The following is an 18,007-nucleotide window of genomic DNA, read 5'->3' as shown; positions in this document are numbered from 1 at the left end:
ATTGATAAGAAAGAGGAAGAGTAGATCGGGAATTGAGATAGTCCTTGACAGCACTCATAACACTAAAGCAATATACTATAAATATAAACTACAAAATATTTTGAACCAAGGAAGAAATTTCAATCCCATGGTATTTAAACAAAGTCGCTATTAGCACAGTCAAGCGAAAAGAGGCTTGTTGGAATAGGCGATCCCAAACAGAAGAGCAGATTTGGACCAATTTATTTTGCATTCAGCTAATGACTCCTAAGAACAGCTCACTATCTATTCAAATCCGCTTGAATCTCATAATAGCTTTAACAGGCCCGAAGAGGATGTAGTAACTATGTCAGATTGCTTTTCATAAACTAGAGCTCTGCACCTAATATAATATTTCCCTCGAAACTGATTTGAGACTCAGAACCAGTCTGTGTAATTGGATTAAAAATGGATTATAGATTTTTCTGACGTACACCAGTTCATGAAAACTGGAACCAATATGTAATCCATGCATGTACTCCCAGGAATATGTGCTTAGCCCCATTAAACTTCCCACTCATTCATGACACTGTGGCTAGACACAGCTCAAATATCATCTTCATGTTTGCAGAAACAATTCTGACTGTTGCACTAATCACTAACAATAAATGTTGCACTAATCACTAACAATAAAAAGTCAAATGACAAAACATGGTCTGGCATCTTGGTGTCCTGACAATAACTTCACCCTTCATAATGATAAAAACAAGGAACTAGCTATTTAGTTCAAGAAACAAGGTAGTGGTTATGCATCTATCAAAATCAATAAATTGTTATAAAGATATGCTGCAGTTTCGGGTTTTAAGGTACCCTTATCATTACCTATTTAAACTGGTCCCCTTCCTTTTAAAGATCCCAGAATACAGTGGGGAAAAGGATCTCTTACTCAACATTTCAGAAAATGAGTGGAAGGCAGCCATGCACAGAATTCACTCTAGCTCCTATATGCGCAAAACATTCAATTATTTAACTTAAATGAGATATATGTGGTCGATAAAAGGAATTTAACACTAGAATTCCTGAAGCCTACAATAAAAGTTATAATCATGGGCCACCTTAAATTCCTTCGCACCTCTGCACCAGCGTCTTTTGACTTGCATATGGAATGTGTCAATCAGTACAAGCAGCAAGCAGCCTACTATCCCATTTCCCCAACAACACAGCTGAAGTTCTCCTAGCTCAAGTCTCTTTATCTGGATGTGAGGTGCCTAGAATTGTATAGGGTAAATAATATATAGTTATTTGGAATACATACATTTCACGTGTGTTCCGTGTCTACAACGATCTGGGTAAATGTAGGATGACAGGAAATTCAAGGCAAGAAATGCTGAACACATACCTAAAACAGAAACTTTTTCTTGAATAAAAGTGCATGTTTATTTAATATTTGGACTAAAGTCTTAACAGATTATACACTTCATGTCATTATAATAAAGTATCTATCTATCTATCTATCTATAACTATAACATGGAAAAAGTTTCTGCTTTAGGTATATGTTCAGCATTTCTTGCCTCACAATTCCTGTCATCCTACATTTACCCTGATCGTTGTAGACACGGAACACACATGAAATGTATGTATTCCAAATAACTATATATTATTTACCCTATACAACTCCAGGCACCTCACACCCAGATAATGAGACTTGAGCTGGGAGAACTTCAGCTGCGTTGGTAGAGGGATGGAATAGCAGGCTGACTGTGCTGATTGACACATTTGCAAAACAAAAGATGCTGACGGAGAGGTGTGAAGGAATTTAAGGTGGCCTGGGATTATGACTTTTTTCGTCGGCTTCAGGGATTCTGGTGTTAAAATTGTCTACAATGTTGCCAGGGCAAGATCCATCCTGCGAACGTTGCAAATGAGCTCCAACCTCATTGGACCACATGTTTTGGGCATATACCAAATTAATATCATTCTGGACAAAAATGGTTAAGTGCCTATTAGACAGCCTTGGTGTCACAATCACTCCTAATCCATTAATAAGTATGTTTGGTGTACTCCCAGAAGGACAAACTTTAATTGCCTTTGCTTCACTATTAGCACAAAGACTTATCTTGCTCAATTGGAATAATCCTAGCCCACCACTTTTAAGTCAGGGGGTAACTGATGTTGTATACTATTTGAAATTTGAACTTTTTTTTAAAGTCTAGCAGGATCTAGTCAATAACATATAAGAATAAGCTTTTATATTGAGGAGAAGGACTTCTTTCCCTCTTTACTACTCTCAAAGTTTTACTCTGGCTGTTGGCCTTCCTCTCTTTCTCATGGGTGGGGGTTGAATCGAAATCAATTTTGTCAAGTTTGACTTGATAATATGGAATGTTACATGCTTTTAATAAATACAATAAAATATTTAAAAAATAAATAAACTGGTCCCCTTACATAACTGCAATAAACAATAAGGATTTTTACACTTAAATGCACACCGTTTTAAACATTTTTAGAAGAGTAGTATAAAGACCTTATGCCAATAGTATTAACAAAAAAAACTTTAGTCAACAGAAAACGTTTATGCAGTCTGTTTTCTCGGGAGGTCAAGACAAAGAAATAGGAGGCCCCAGGTATAGCGTGAATGCAAAGCATCTTAAATAGTATAGGGGCCACTAGGAGAGGAGAAAACTTAGAATGAGCTGCTGGCAAGGAGGTTCATGATACATGTGAAGGCAATTGTGTTGCACAAGTAATATTTTCTTACACCCACTTGGTTACTTCCACTTTATTTACTATAATTTAATACATTTGATTTTTCTCTGTAAATGCTACTGTATATGATGTGTATTTAAATTTTGGGAGAAAACTAAATGGCTGGGGACTGAAAAATATTACAGATCAGTTCTTTTGAAGTTAATTTTCAGCATTTATTCCAATACAAAAGATGACCACTTACAAAATTAACAAGCAGAAAGAACACATTTATGGATTTATTTTGTTGTTTACTTACTTTGGCCACAAGACCCATATCTTCTATAGTTGCCTTTTCACTTGGAAATTGGGAAAAAACATTTTCTATTATAGAAATAACAGCATCAACATTGCCATCTGTTTTTGGACATCCCAGGGGAAAGTAAAATCTTGGGATATTTGCACTCAAAGACGGCGCTAAAGGCTCTTCTTTCTTCACCTGAGTCTGCAATTAAGCAAGAAAAGTCTTTTGTCAATTTATAAAACATTTATAAATGTAAACAGAATGGAATGAACAATTCCTATATATAAAGAAATAAAAGACATAAGAAATAAAAATCAATGTGTCTATTTAAATATAGTTAATAATAATTAATGCGAGTTTATTCAAAATTGAGAGTAAATGCATTTACTTCACTTAAAATAAGATAGATTAATTTCTAGGTGAGGAGAAACACAAAAGACATTTGCTGTTATTATGCCAAGTCTGCCTGCATATTATCCAATAAATAAAGCTGAACACTATGAATTTGTGTGTTTGTCTGGTAGGCACACCTCAAACCTCTCTCTGCCAAACTGAACACAGGTTCCACATCTGTACAGTTGAAGACCATATGGTATGTTTCATTCTGAAATTTAAACCATTGTCAAACTTATTTATTGATCTTACCTGCACATTATTAGGGAGTGTCAATTGGAGGCATTTTGGAACTTGGCACAGGTATACTCCCCACATTGAGTTTCATTTGAGAAATTTTATTTGGAAATGTATTTAGTGACTGCGCTTGCATATTATTCCACCCAGGCCAGTTGCAGTGTACCCAGTTGGTCTTAAAGTCAAATGTATTTCTTTAGATACAGTAAACATGTGATGTGGTCTTAAAAATAATTAATGGTAATATTACATTAATTAAATAGCAAATAAATAATTTTATTCAGCTTGATTTCAATTTGTGTAAGACTTCATAGGTGGTATGAGAAAAGAGATCTAAAACTTCTATCCAAAAACCACAAACTAAACGGTAAGTGAACAAGAACTAAAGGTATCCGACAAATGACGCTAAAGGACTAAAGTGAAAATGTTTTCCATATAATTTTAATTCTCCACACTATATTTGACTATTAAAAATTGAGTGCTTATTTGAACATCTATTAAAAAACAAATCTCTTTTTATATTTAATACAATTGATTACAACTGCAGAAAAAAAAATACAACAATGAAAATAAATCAACAGTAATTACCTCTGATCTCTGATGTTATTCAGAACAAGAGTACTTTGAAAATAGAATTTTACATGAAGAGATAATACAGCAGACTCAGCACAGTATTCAGACACCTTCAATTTCTGCACACTTCATTGTGATTTATATTTCATTTTCACTGAATAAATTTGCCAGTATTGCCCTTCAGTTTACACTGAATAGCCCCTAAGTGTAGCCAGAGTTATTAAAATTATTGCAAAAACAATCAATCAAAAAAAAAAAAGATCACTGAATGTAGCAGTTAATATGAAATACATGAAAAAAACTTTGTTTAATAAGAGAGGATCCTGTTACTTGTGCTCTGTACTTTAACTACTGTTTCCATCAACTCGTGAAAAGGGAAAAATGAGCCTCTCCAAGAATACCGAGTGTCCCACTATTGTTACCGAATTGAATTTTAGCACTATGGCAGCCCACATGTACATGTCAACATTCCAATTTATGATCCAATATCTGGGGCCTCATATATAACAGTGCGTAGAATTCACACTAAAACATGGCGTTTGGACAAAAATAGAAATGTGCGTATGCCCAAAAAAATTCAGATGTATAAACTGTACATAAGAAAAGTTAAATGCGCTTTCCCATTTTAAATCCCAATCAACATGACATTTATTTCACAGTCACACGCCTGTAGCCCTACTCTTTCGAGAATAACAGCTATTTGAATATGCAAATCAATATAAAATAGCTTCTTCTGTTCAGTGTTTTGTTAAAAGACAATGGCAAAAGCATGTGGAAAAAAGAATAATTTCAGCAAATGCGAATTGATGGAGTGGTAAAGCATGGCAAAGGCACTCAAAAGTTCAAGTTTGGACAATCACACAGTGCTCAAAATAAAAAAAAGAAGTGGTCACATATCAAAGTTTACATGAAAAGACAAGTTGCAACCCACTGTGTGAGTGGCAAAAAAAAAAAAAAGGTCAATGTAGAGATTAAATTTGACATTTCTACTTTAATCACATAGTTTTTTTTGTCATTGAAGTAGAACATTGTAAACTTCATCTTGAAATCGATGTTTAATTTACTAGAGTTTCTCAAACCCCACTGTAACTAAAGTAGCACGTTAAACGCTTTGTATTCTAAGTGTTTCCCAACCCATTCTACATGTCTACTCTAAGTGTTTCCAAAACGGTCTCTCTTATACCAACAGGTGCACAGGCAGTGATTGCCACACAGAACACATTACATTCATGATATTACAGCTCCCTGAACATTTTACAATACTAAGATGTATACTTGATATAATTTTCATGATGAAATGCATTAATGATTGTATTAAACATGTGGGGGCACGATGGCACAGCGGTAGCAAAGAGCAGATGCCATGTCCAGGGAATGTTCTTTCCTTGCACACAAGGCTTGCTGGGATGGGCGCCACCCTGGACAGAATAATTTATTGTAGCAGCACTCTCTCTGTGAAACGTACAAACCCCCAATTCCTGTCCTACCGCTTTCTCTCTCTCAGTAAACAACTGCCACACAATAAGCGTCTGCAATAAATGTAAAACCAGCAGTAAAGCTTAGAATGCCGATTGTTCATAACTTTTAAGGAATATTGAAAAATCATCTTTATACATGTTTAATTATTCCATACATCCAGGGTTATGCCAGTCCCTGTAAGCATCAAGCACAAGGCAGGAACAATCCCAAGACAGGGTGTCCGCTCATTGCAGGGTGAATAAAAGTACACACATACACTAATTAATTTAATTTAGGATCACTAAATCCCCTAAACCTGCATACTTTAAGAAGGAAACCGAAGCAGACAGAGGAAACCCACCAGGAAAACATACAAACTCCAGGCAGGGAACACCTGGGATGTGACCCACTTACTGCGAGGCAGCAGTGATTCCGCCATGCCACAGTGTAACAGTACACATTATTTAAATGAAGTTAACAATAGATCTGTAAAATGTAATATACGTATATACTTTAATGCATTTCATCATAAAAATGATATCAGCTACACATCCTAGTATTCCAACAGAAAAGCTCCAAGAGCTCTTGGAAATCTAAATCAACTTTAAAAGCTAATCATCCTCATGGGAGAAGAAACTAGTATGATCTCTAAATGAGTGTTCTTTTCCAATTCTTCACATTTGCAATGTCTTCTAACAATGCTAAATCAGACATGGTATTTGGAATAGTTTGGCCATTCCATACACCATTATATTGTTACAGATTGAATCTAGTGCCTTAAATTTGCAATTAATATTATTAATATAGTAATATGCAATTAATTCTGGTATTTTTGATAAAGCCCGAATCATGGATGCGAATATGAAAAAGAAAGGGAAGCTACACAGAAAGAGTAGCATTGATTTGACGCTGGGTGCTGCCCATTTGCAAAACCAAGCAAGAAATGTGTGTATGCATGGTCTGAGGCTGGTGTGAAAATGTGTGTGGGCTTTACATTAAGTTTAGTTTTTTATACATCTCAACACGAGTGTGGAAAAGGGTGTACATAACATTTTTACAGTCATGAAAAAGTTTGGGAACCCTCTCAGCCTGCATAATAATTTACTCTACTTTCAACAAAAAAAGATAACAGTGGTATGTCTTTCATTTCCTAGGAACATCGGGAGTACTGGAGTGTTTTTTTCCGAACAAAGATTTTTTAGTGAAGCAGTATTTAGTTGTTAGTGTGAAAAACTGGCTGTGCAAAAAATTTGGGTACCCTTGTAATTTTGCTGATTTGAATGCATGTAACTGCTGAATACTGATTACTTGCAACACCAAATTGATTGGATTAGCTCGTTAAGCCTTGAACTTCATAGACATGTGTGTCCAATCATAAGAAAAGGTATTTAAGGTGGTCAATTGCAAGTTGTGCTTCCCTTTGACTCTCCTCTGAAGAGTGACAGCATGGGATCCTCAAAGTAACTCTCAAAAGATCTGAAAACAACGATTGTTCAGTATTATGGTTTAGGGGAAGGCTATAAAAAGGTATCTCAGAGGTTTAAACTGTCAGTTTCAACTGTAAGGAATAATCAGGAAATGGAAGGCCACAGGCACAGTTGCTGTTAAACCAAGGTCTGGCAAGACAAGAAATATAAATGGAGCGGCATATGTGTAGGGTTGTGAGAATGGTTACAGATAACCCACATTTCACCTCCAAAGACCTGCAAGAACACCTTGCTGCAGATGGTGTATCTGTACATCGTTCTACAATTCAGCGCATTTTGCACAAAGAACATCTGTATGGCAGGGGGATGAGAAAGAAGCCCTTTCTGCACTCATGCCACAAACAGAGTCGCTTGTTGTATGCAAAAGCTCATTTAGACAAGCCAGATTCATTTTGGAACAAAGTGCTTTGGACTGATGAGACAAAAATGGAGTTATTTTGGTCATAACAAAAAGCACTTTGCATGGTAGAAGAAGAACACTGCATTCCAAAAAAAAACACCTGCTACCTACTGTCAAATTTGGTGGAGGTTCCATCATGCTGTGGGGCTGTGTGGCTAAGTTCAGGGACTGGGGCCCTTGTTAAAGTTGAGGGGCAGATGAATTCAACCCAATATCAACAAATTCTTCAAGATAATGTTCAAGCATCAGTCACAAAGTTGAAGCTACGCAGGGGGTTGGATATTCCAACAAGACAATGACCCAAAGCACAGTTCGAAATCTACAAAGGCATCCATGCAGAGGGAGAAGTACAATGTTCTACAATGGCTGTCACAGTCCCCTGACTTGAATATCATCGAAAATCTATGGGATGATTTGAAGCAGGCTGTCCATGCTCGGCAGCCATCAAATTTAACTGAACTTGAGAGATTTTGTATGGAAGGATGGTCAAAAATACCTTCATCCAGAATCCAGACACTCATCAAAGGCTATAGGAGGCGTCTAGAGGCTGTTATATTTGCAAAAGGAGGCTCAACTAAGTATTGATGTAATATCACAGTTGGGGTGCCCAAATTTATGCACCTGTCTAATTTTGTTATGATGCATATTGCATATTTTCTGTTAATCCAATAAACTTAATGTCACTGCTGAAATACTACTGTTTCCATAAGGCATGTCATATATTAAAAGGAAGTTGTTACTTTGAAAGCTCAGCCAATGATAAACAAAAAAAAGAATTAAGAGGGGTTCCCAAACTTTTTCATATGTATATGAGAGCCCTGATGGTTTTATTTTAGAGATTCAACAATTTACAGATACAATTATAACATGTTTGAGTGATGATCCTAACATTAGCAATTTATTTTTTCTCCAAACACAGATATCCCAATTCTTGTCACAGAAACTCCAAGCAGTATGTGACATGCAAATTTCATATCAACTTTTTTCACAATGCACAAAAGTCAAATATTATGGCCAATACCACAACAAATGTCATTTTAAAGAAATGTTTAGAAAATACTGAAGATGAAGCTAAACAATTATACCACAACATGTCAAAACTTCTGAAGAATTTTTAATAGTTATGTAAATATTCATGAAATATTACATTAATGCCATCATGTTCTCTTTACGGAAGCCAAAAGTATTTCCTTAGAGAATATCAGAATATTTCCTTAATGGTTATAATAAAAAATACTTAATCTGCACAAAGCAAATATGGACATGAAATGTGTTTCAGATGCTTACACTTTTGCAACACATATAAAGACTACATTAATAAATGCAACCATGGAACGTACAAACTTTTGAAAGACATAGCTGATAAAATACAAAAAGGAGATAACAGTATTAGGACACTATTAAGGACTGTTGCAAATGCACTTCTCAATGCATCTGAATTTAGTACTCATGGAGCAACATGGACTCTTCTTAGACTATTTGTCTTATTTGACTTGAAGTGATTTTCAAATTTTTACTAGCCCACCAGAAGAGGGTAAAAGTAAAAGTAAAAAAAGCTTATGAAAAGTAAATGGCACTGGATCCATCATCCAACATCTTCCAAGATAGGATTCTACATGTCAAGAGCAGCAGAACTGTAAGATGTCTGTCTAACAGACTTTGCAGCATATTATGTCCATAAAACCTGTTAAACTTAAATAACAATACAACAACTTTGATGTTAGCTACAAACATTGATTACACTGCCCGCTCCCTGCACACTGCAGCACACACACTATGAAAAGCCTGTTCACTTGAAACCCCAGCTGTACTACCCCCAATAGGCATGCAGTTCCATAATACTACAAACAGATACTATAATTATATAATATATATTACAAATATATACTATATTATTATTATATAATATACTACAAATTTACTATATACTGCATATATAAGATACAAAATAACAATCTATCTTTTTCTTTAAGAAAAAAAAGCTGCAAAACATGCATTAACTTCATCTTATGCATACAGTAGACCTATTAATACCCAAACTAAAAAAAAAACGTGGAAATACTAGTTGTTTAACATGCCAAATTACTTCTTTAACCACTTTTAAAAATACAAAAGGAGATGCCCTTTTTTTAGTAAGACACTCAGCAAGCTGCTCATTCATAGGGCACCACAAAACACATTGGATTTTTTTAATCTTGAATAAGTTCTTTTATCCCACTTAACTCCAGACAATGTCTTTGCTCTGTTACAGGCGAGGTGGATTGAATTGCCTCTGCAAAAGAGTAGTTGTCTGTAACACAAGTGACCTGAAGAGTATTCTCGAGTCACCCGCTGTAAGCTCTGAAAAAAAGTACACAAAGGAAGACTGCACTATCTATGCATCAAACCTTGCAAGGGTTTCTCTTGCCAAAGAACTACATATTACTCTTTTGATTCTTTTGGACTGCCAAAAATGGGGTGAGAACTATCCTTCCTTTCCTGCCAAGAGAATGAAGTGTACTTCTTGTGTGCCCTCAGAAAGATTCCCAAGTAAGCATCACTGAAAACACCTCATTTCAATGACTCTTCACTTTTTTTGTTTGAAACTTCAAGGCCACTTTCACAGGATTAATTTTGCCAATGAGCTTGTTGGCTTCATGGATTGTTCGAACAGTAGCAGATACTAACTAAAAGGCAGGAATAAGACATTACATCAGGTCTGTTTTTGTGTGGAACCCAGATGATCTACACTATTTTTGACTTTAGTTTTTCCAGTTCAGGGGCACTGGGGTGGCATCCCTTTCAAGGCTCTAGCAGGTTCTATAGCAGTGGACGGAAGATTCTGTGTGTAGATTTCTTGCTATATACAAATAGCTCCATTCAGACATACAGATTACATTCTCACATACTCAAACTGATCATGTTCTTCTTGACTAACCTGGAAGTCTGATCTAAGATATGGAATGACTGAGATAGCGAAGCTCCATGTACCTGCCCATATACAGTCATCAACATGGCATGCAAGTATTCCAGTCACAGTACTGTCTTCATCCAGCCAGTAAAAAAACTGCGGATCTACTTGTGAAACTTTTTCACCGGTCTTCAACCTCATCTGCTTTACTTTTTTGTACTAGTAAAGTGGTGCATCTGTAAGACCATACACATTTTCTAAGCCTCCATTTTTTTTCCTTACACTTTTTGCCTCAGTATGTGGATGAATATAAATATGCCGAGACAGTGTCATAACACTGTAGGAAAAGCACATTTGATGTTAATGGAATTACCCTAGGTTCTTGTCTATAAGCCGGAGACCAAAAATCATACGAATTTTTAAAATAAAATCTTATCATAGATAAGCCGGACTCATGGATAAGCCAAACGTACTATAACCTATAACTAATAGAAGGGAGGGAGGTCAGTGGTCTCACTCGCACCCATTTAATTTCTTTAAGGGGGGAGAGAGTGTGAGATATTGGCGTCTCTCCTCACTCCCCGCATGACGCGGTTGGAGCAGCCGGAGCGCGTTCTTTCTGCTCTGGGCGTCGCCGAGTCAACACGCGCGCGTAGCGGTCATTTAAATTGTGATTTTGTTAAATTTTTGTTTTGTAAAATTTGTTAAAATGGATAATGTAAAGAAGACTCGAAAATCTTATCCCAATCATCGAAAACTTGAAGCGGTGACTATCTGTGATCCTGACGTATGGGGATTGAGCAGGGGGGCTGTTCGCACACCTAGACGATACGGAACGCTCGTCTAAAAATGCTGAAAGATTATCTTCACGTTGCTATCTTTTGTGCAGCTGCTTCCTGAAACGACATGCTGCACAGTGCTTCGCATACTTAAAAGCTCGAAGGGCACGTATTGATTTTTGACTGAAAAACAAACTCTGTCTGTCTCTCTCTCTCTCTCCCTGCTCCTGACGGAGGGGGTATGAGCTGCCACCTTCAACAGCTTTGTGCCGCGGTGCTTCGCATACTTAAAAGCCAAACAGCACCATTGATTTGTTTGCTAGAGATTGTTTTCTCTATCTATGTGACATTCTGTGCTCCTGACACGCACTCCTTTGAAGAGGAAGATATGTTTGCATTCTTTTAATTGTGAGACAGAACTGTCATCTCTGTCTTGTCATGGAGCACAGTTTAAACTTTTGAAAAAGAGACAAATGTTTGTTTGCAGTGTTTGAATAACGTTCCTGTCTCTCTACAACCTCCTGTGTTTCTGCGCAAATCTGTGACCCAAGCATGACAATCTAAAAATAACCATATAAACATATGGTTTCTACTTCGCGGATTTTCTTATTTCGCGGGTGGCTCTGGAACGCAACCCCTGCGATGGAGGAGGGATTACTGTATAAGCCGGACTTATGTATAAGCCGATATTCTATTTTTTCATTTTCACAACTTTTTTCCTTAGATAAGCCGCGGCTTATAGACAAGAACTTAGGGTAACTTTCCATTGTCTTTTGCAAATGACAGCTAAAAGAAGACAAAGATATCCTGGTGAACATGTTGGCGAAGCACTTTTGAGCCCATTCCTATCTCATTCCTCAGACCCTATTTTTCCAGCTACTTATCTCTTCCTGCTATGCTGATTCAAACAGTATATCCTTGACTTGAAACACATCATTTTCCACGCACAAGTCACATAGTTGTCACAGATCAGTTACTGGTTCAACTTGTAGACTATCCACTTTTGACATCTCAACAGAGCCTTTTGTGTTAGCAGTACTGTCAGGATCCATAAACTCCAAATTATACCAATTTCTTTTTTTCCCTGATGCTTTGCCAGACCGATGTAATACTTTAGCTGTATGACACTATCTCTGTCCTCATACTGTATCTCAGTTTGCCCCCCTTTTAGACCAACACAATGACACTGTCTAAACTCATGAATTTGCTCAACTTCAACAATGGCATCTTCTATAGGGACTGAACAATTTACAGTCTCCTTTTCGTCTTCAGTGTCTTCATTATCTTATTCTTCAGCTCTTCCACTGTTGATAGTATGCGGATTGTCACATTTATTGGTGACCTTACATAGTCTAGAATGGAATACCCTTACAAGAGTATCACCATGTCTTACAAATTTCACAATTCCATCCTGTCCAATGACAACTCCAAGTCTCATCCATTCTGCGTACAGTCAACTCTCTAGTTGTATGCTTTGTCTCCTGTCTCAAATTTATCATTTACAGATTTAACCTGTCTCTGAAGTGCTCTCCATATTCTGTCTGAACACTCAGCTTCAGTAAAAGCTCTCCTTGAAGCATGCAGTACTGATGTATGTTCTCCCACTGACACACTCCATGTGGTGCCTTCTACAGCAGGTACTCCATCCATTAGAACAGAAGGAAGATTTGGATTTCAGCCAGACACTAGCTGATAAGGGCTGTACCATATACAGTGCATCCAGAAAGTATTCACAGCACATCACTTTCTCCACATTTTGTTATGTTACAGCCTTATTCCAAAATGGATTAAATTCATTTTTTTCCTCAGAATTCTACACACAACACCCCATAATGACAACGTGAAAAAAGTTTGCCTGAGGTTTTTGCAAATTTATTAAAAATAAAAAAACTGAGAAATCACATGTACATAAGTATTCACAGCCTTTGCTCAATACTTTGTCGATGTACCTTTGGCAGCAATTACAGCCTCAAGTCTTTTTGAATATGATGCCACAAGCTTGGCACACCTATCCTTGGCCAGTTTTGCCCTTTCCTCTTTGCAGCACCTCTCAAGCTCCATCAGGTTGGATGGGAAGCGTCGGTGCACAACCATTTTAAGATCTCTCCAGAGATGTTCAAACGGATTCAAGTCTGGCTCTGGCTGGGCCACTCAAGGACATTCACAGAGTTGTCCTGAAGCCACTCCTTTGATATCTTGGCTGTGTGCTTAGGGTCGTTGTCTTGCTGAAAGATGAACCGTCGCCCCAGTCTGAGGTCAAGAGCACTCTGGAGCAGGTTTTCATCCAGGATGTCTCTGTACATTGCTGCAGTCATCTTTCCCTTTATCCTGACTAGTCTCCCAGTCCCTGCCGCTGAAAAACATCCCCACAGCATGATGCTGCCACCACCATGCTTCACTGTAGGAATGGTATTGGCCTGGTGATGAGCGGTGCCTGGTTTCCCCCAAACGTGACGCCTGGCATTCACACCAAAGAGTTCAATCTTTGTCTCATCAGACCAGAGAATTTTCTTTTTCATGGTCTGAGAGTCCTTCAGGTGCCTTTTGGCAAACTCCAGGTGGGCTGCCATATGCCTTTTACTAAGGAGTGGCTTCCGTCTGGCCACTCTACCATACAGTCCTGATTGGTGGATTGCTGCAGAGATGGTTGTCCTTCTGGAAGGTTCTCCTCTCTCCACAGAGGACCTCTGGAGCTCTGACAGAGTGACCATTGGGTTCATGGTCACCTTCCTGACTAAGGCCCTTCTCCCCCGATCGCTCAGTTTAGATGGCCGGCCAGCTCTAGGAAGAGTCCTGGTGGTTTTGAACTTCTTCCACTTACGGATGATGGAGGCCACTGTGCTCATTGGGACCTTCAAAGCAGCAGAAATTTTTCTGTAACCTTGCCCAGATTTGTGCCTCGAGACAATCCTGTCTCGGAGGTCTACAGACAATTCCTTTGACTTCATGCTTGGTTTCTGCTCTGACATGAACTGTCAACTGTGGGACCTTATATAGACAGGTGTGTGCCTTTCCAAATCATGTCCAATCAACTGAATTTACCACAGGTGGACTCCAATTAAGCTCCAGAAACATCTCAAGGATGATCAGGGGAAACAGGATGCACCTGAGCTCAATTTTGAGCTTCATGGCAAAGGCTGTGAATACTTATTTACATGTGCTTTGTCAATTTTTTTATTGTTAATAAATTTGCAAAAACCTCAAGTAAACTTTTTTCATGTTGTCATTATGGGGTGTTGTGTGTAGAATTCTGAGGAAAAAAATGAATTTAATTCATTTTGGAATAAGGCTGTAACATAACAAAATGTGGAAAAAGTGATGCGCTGTGAATGCACTGTATATTGTGCACTGTATTTTTTGACATTAGTACCCAACCCGATGCTGTTTCCCAGTTACATTCAGTATCCTTTCTCACTTTCAGTATAATTTCTCTGTCTGATTATGCTTCTCAAGAAGTCCATTACTCATTCAGCTGTGGTCTTTGTTTCAGTGTTAAAATTCTCTGCCATATCTTTGATTTCTCATTATTAAATTCCCCACCATTATCACTAACAGTTTTTGAAACGCTCCATGTACACTTATCCAAGAAAGAATTAATTGTATCACAATTTCTGATGATCTCTGTCTTTACGATTCTGCACTGTATTGTGTGAATGTAAGTATCAATGAAGTTAAAATACAATACTCCTGTTTCAAGTTCATGTACGTCTATAGCAACAGTTTCATTGTATTCATAGCTCTGTTGCTTGAAATGTTTGAGTTCAGAAACATGTTTTACTTCATTTTGACTAATGTAGTTGTTTAACCATTTCTCTCCAGACTGTACATGTGCAAGCAGGATCAATTATAGCAAATCCTAAAGATTCTACAAAAATGTATGTGTCCGAGTTTATTTCCTTTGTAAACAATGTAATATTGCATTCTTCACAGTCCTGTTTTTTTCATTTTCCTGTTATTTTAACCTGTTCATTTTTATTTGGGAAGTCTTTAGCCCAGTAGTAGGTACTCTGACAAATAATACATTTTAATCTTTTGCTATAGTTGTCCAACGGATCAGCACCTGGCAATGGAAACCTTTTCTGGCTACTTTGCAAATGCAACCTGTTGCATTGTGTTTGACATGTGAAATACACGGTTTCTTGTTTAACAGTAATTCCCACTGTTACCAGACATGCCTTTTCTCCAAAAATTCTCTTTAGCACGGATTTCATCGAAGCAAAAGTAAGCTCCATACAAGCGGTTAATGTTAGATGCCTTTAGTTCTTATCTAAACACAGAGTATCCAACAGCTTAAAAGCTAGCACAGCATCTGGGACAGCCATGTTATATTTACGCATGTGGGAGTATCTCTGCTCAAAATCAATTATATAATCCGCCACAGAAAGTACTATTTGCCTATTAACTCCATCAAAATTTGAACATTCCTTGTAGATATGATCATTTTCCTCCTTTAAAAAAAACAACATCAAGTCTTTCTATCAGAATAGTTATACCTTCATCTTTGTTCAGGTCTTCTGCTGAAATTGACATTGCAATTTCTCTTGCTCTTCCTGTAAGCAACAGTCCAACTCCAAGTGCATGTTTTTTCTTTTCAAGATCAGTAACCAGTGTCCATATAAAAACTTCATTTTTCCAGCTCTCACAATGGCTTGCTTTCGTCAAAAGCAGGTGGGATTCTATAATTAGCAGCTATCTTCTGCTACCAATGTTAAACTTAAATAATCATAAAAAACCTTTGACGTTAGCCACAAACATTAAACTGTCCATTCTCTGCACAGCGCAGCTATGGTCACTCCTAAAAGCCCGCTCACTCGAAACCCCGGCTGTACTATTCTGAATACGGATGCCGTATTATATTATAAATAGGAGTGCATATATAAGATACAGAACTTAATTTTTCCTGTTAACTTTGTTAAGTTAAAGCTAGACAAAGCACAAATTCAACAGGAGAATATCTTCTATCAGAAATGTACACAAAAAGTAACAAACCAAAAGTGACTCATTGCAGAAATAACTTGTTCCATGACCCTGGTAATATTTATAGGGAACTTGTCATGCTTTAAAAACCATGGAGGAATGAGGAAGTAGAAGAGAAGCTCCTGTGTGTTAACTATCGGGGAATATTTAAAAGCAATCAATATCTCATTAAGAATTCAAAAAGCCGAGAACTAACTTTGCGTTATCATCCGAATTAACTATGATGATTGCTGATTTGGAGCAAAGAGCTTTTCAAGAAGACCCACCCCCCAACCGAGGACCCAAAGACAAATAATACCAACCATTTGACTATGACCCAAGACAGCCTGAAGGTGACATTTCCCAAGAAATATCTGCAAAATCGAGTAATGATTTTGTAATATTTAAAATTACAGATCAAAATTTCTGGTAATGAATATCAACTAGTTATGCAGAGATTAAATGATAAAACACTATATGGCTTTAATATGCATATGATTTAATATTTCAAATTACATGAAACTCCCATGAATACTTTTACTACTAGGCCAGCAGGGAGTGGTAAATCCATCCTAATTAAATCTATAAGAAATATTAGTCTGTGAAGAAAGGGGTTTAGAACTGGATAAACCAATTGTGCTTTTAAAAAAGCAGCCCAAGCACTCTGAACCAATCTGGAAAAAAGCTACTTGTTATCTGATATTGCCAACACTGTGTCAACATATTATCACAATTTAAATGCAATTATAATAGATTATGTTTCAGTGCTTGGGGGCTCAGCAATTTATGATTATTAATAGAAGCCTGCAACAAATGTTTAGAGAAAAAAGTGATTTTTGTGGAGTGTGTTTCAGTTCTGACAACTACTCTAGTTTTAGATATATTTTTCAAGTTCCATCATCTAATCCTATTGGAGAACTAGCTGGGCCAAGACTTCGGGAAAAAGTTTACCTGTAAGAGCTAGAGGTATTTATGTGGCAGAAAAGTGACATCTCCTTTGCTTCATCCTTAACTCATATGGAAGATGGAATTATACATTTCAGTGAAATCAGTCTTATTCTCAAGGTGAACTGGAGATGAAAACAATCTTCCAAAATGATGCAATTTGTCATTTTGCAACAAATGCAGAAGCTGATGCTTACAATATTGCCCAACTTTCATGTACATAAATGGAAACCTGCACAGCAAGTAGTTTTTACTACAAAATTGGAAGTAGAACTTAACAATCCAAACAAGCAATCCTAAAGGCAGCATTTGCAAAATCTTTAAATGATAAATTTAGTCTACAGTGCTCAATAGCTCTTCTTGCTGGAGCCCAGCATATGTTGACAAACAATGTAGGCACACAACTAGTAAATGGTGCTGCAGGGATTCTTTGTAAATTTGAATATGTGAACATTAAAATAATCAGGAAATGTACTCATGTGTGCGTACATATACACCCACCCACACACACTACGGATTGCTTTTGAAAACGACCAAACTGTAACCACCTATAAGCCAATTCAGTTAACACCTATTGATTTATAATTTGTACTATTGCCACTAGTGCTGGGAGGTATACCAGTTCATACCGAAAATCGTTTTTTATTTTTGTTATGATATGGATTTTTCTTATACCGCAACACCAGTTTAAATAGCCTAAACAATGTTTGGAACGTGGCACAGCGGGAAACTGTTTAAGGGGGTCCTTTTTCACTGCTACACCGCTAAACACATGCAACGGAGTACATGCGTGAGTGGAAGTATTGCACTGTGAAAATGAACAGAGAACATTCCGAAACTGAAGCTGTAGCAGACAACAGGATGACACAAACGAACTTTTGCCGAAAAAAGGAGCCATGTCTGTTGTCTGGAGATACTTTTGTTTTAAAAGGTCGGATGTG

General features: G+C 37.2%; 1 protein-coding gene across 2 annotated transcripts in view; it reads right to left on the bottom strand.

Moving 5' to 3' along the window:
* Positions 1 to 18,007, bottom strand: part of ppp2r3b (protein phosphatase 2, regulatory subunit B'', beta) — a 149,170-nt gene that overhangs the window by 70,724 nt on the left and 60,439 nt on the right. For both annotated transcript variants that reach the window (XM_028799997.2, XM_028799998.2), the window contains one exon: positions 2,964 to 3,149. In XM_028799997.2, the coding sequence (XP_028655830.1) occupies positions 2,964 to 3,149 (186 nt within the window). The remainder of the gene's footprint in view (positions 1 to 2,963; positions 3,150 to 18,007) is intronic.

This window comes from Erpetoichthys calabaricus, chromosome 4, assembly GCF_900747795.2.
Source record: "Erpetoichthys calabaricus chromosome 4, fErpCal1.3, whole genome shotgun sequence".
NCBI classification, from domain to species: Eukaryota; Metazoa; Chordata; class Cladistia; order Polypteriformes; family Polypteridae; genus Erpetoichthys; species Erpetoichthys calabaricus.
This window is presented reverse-complemented; position numbering and strand designations above follow the sequence as displayed.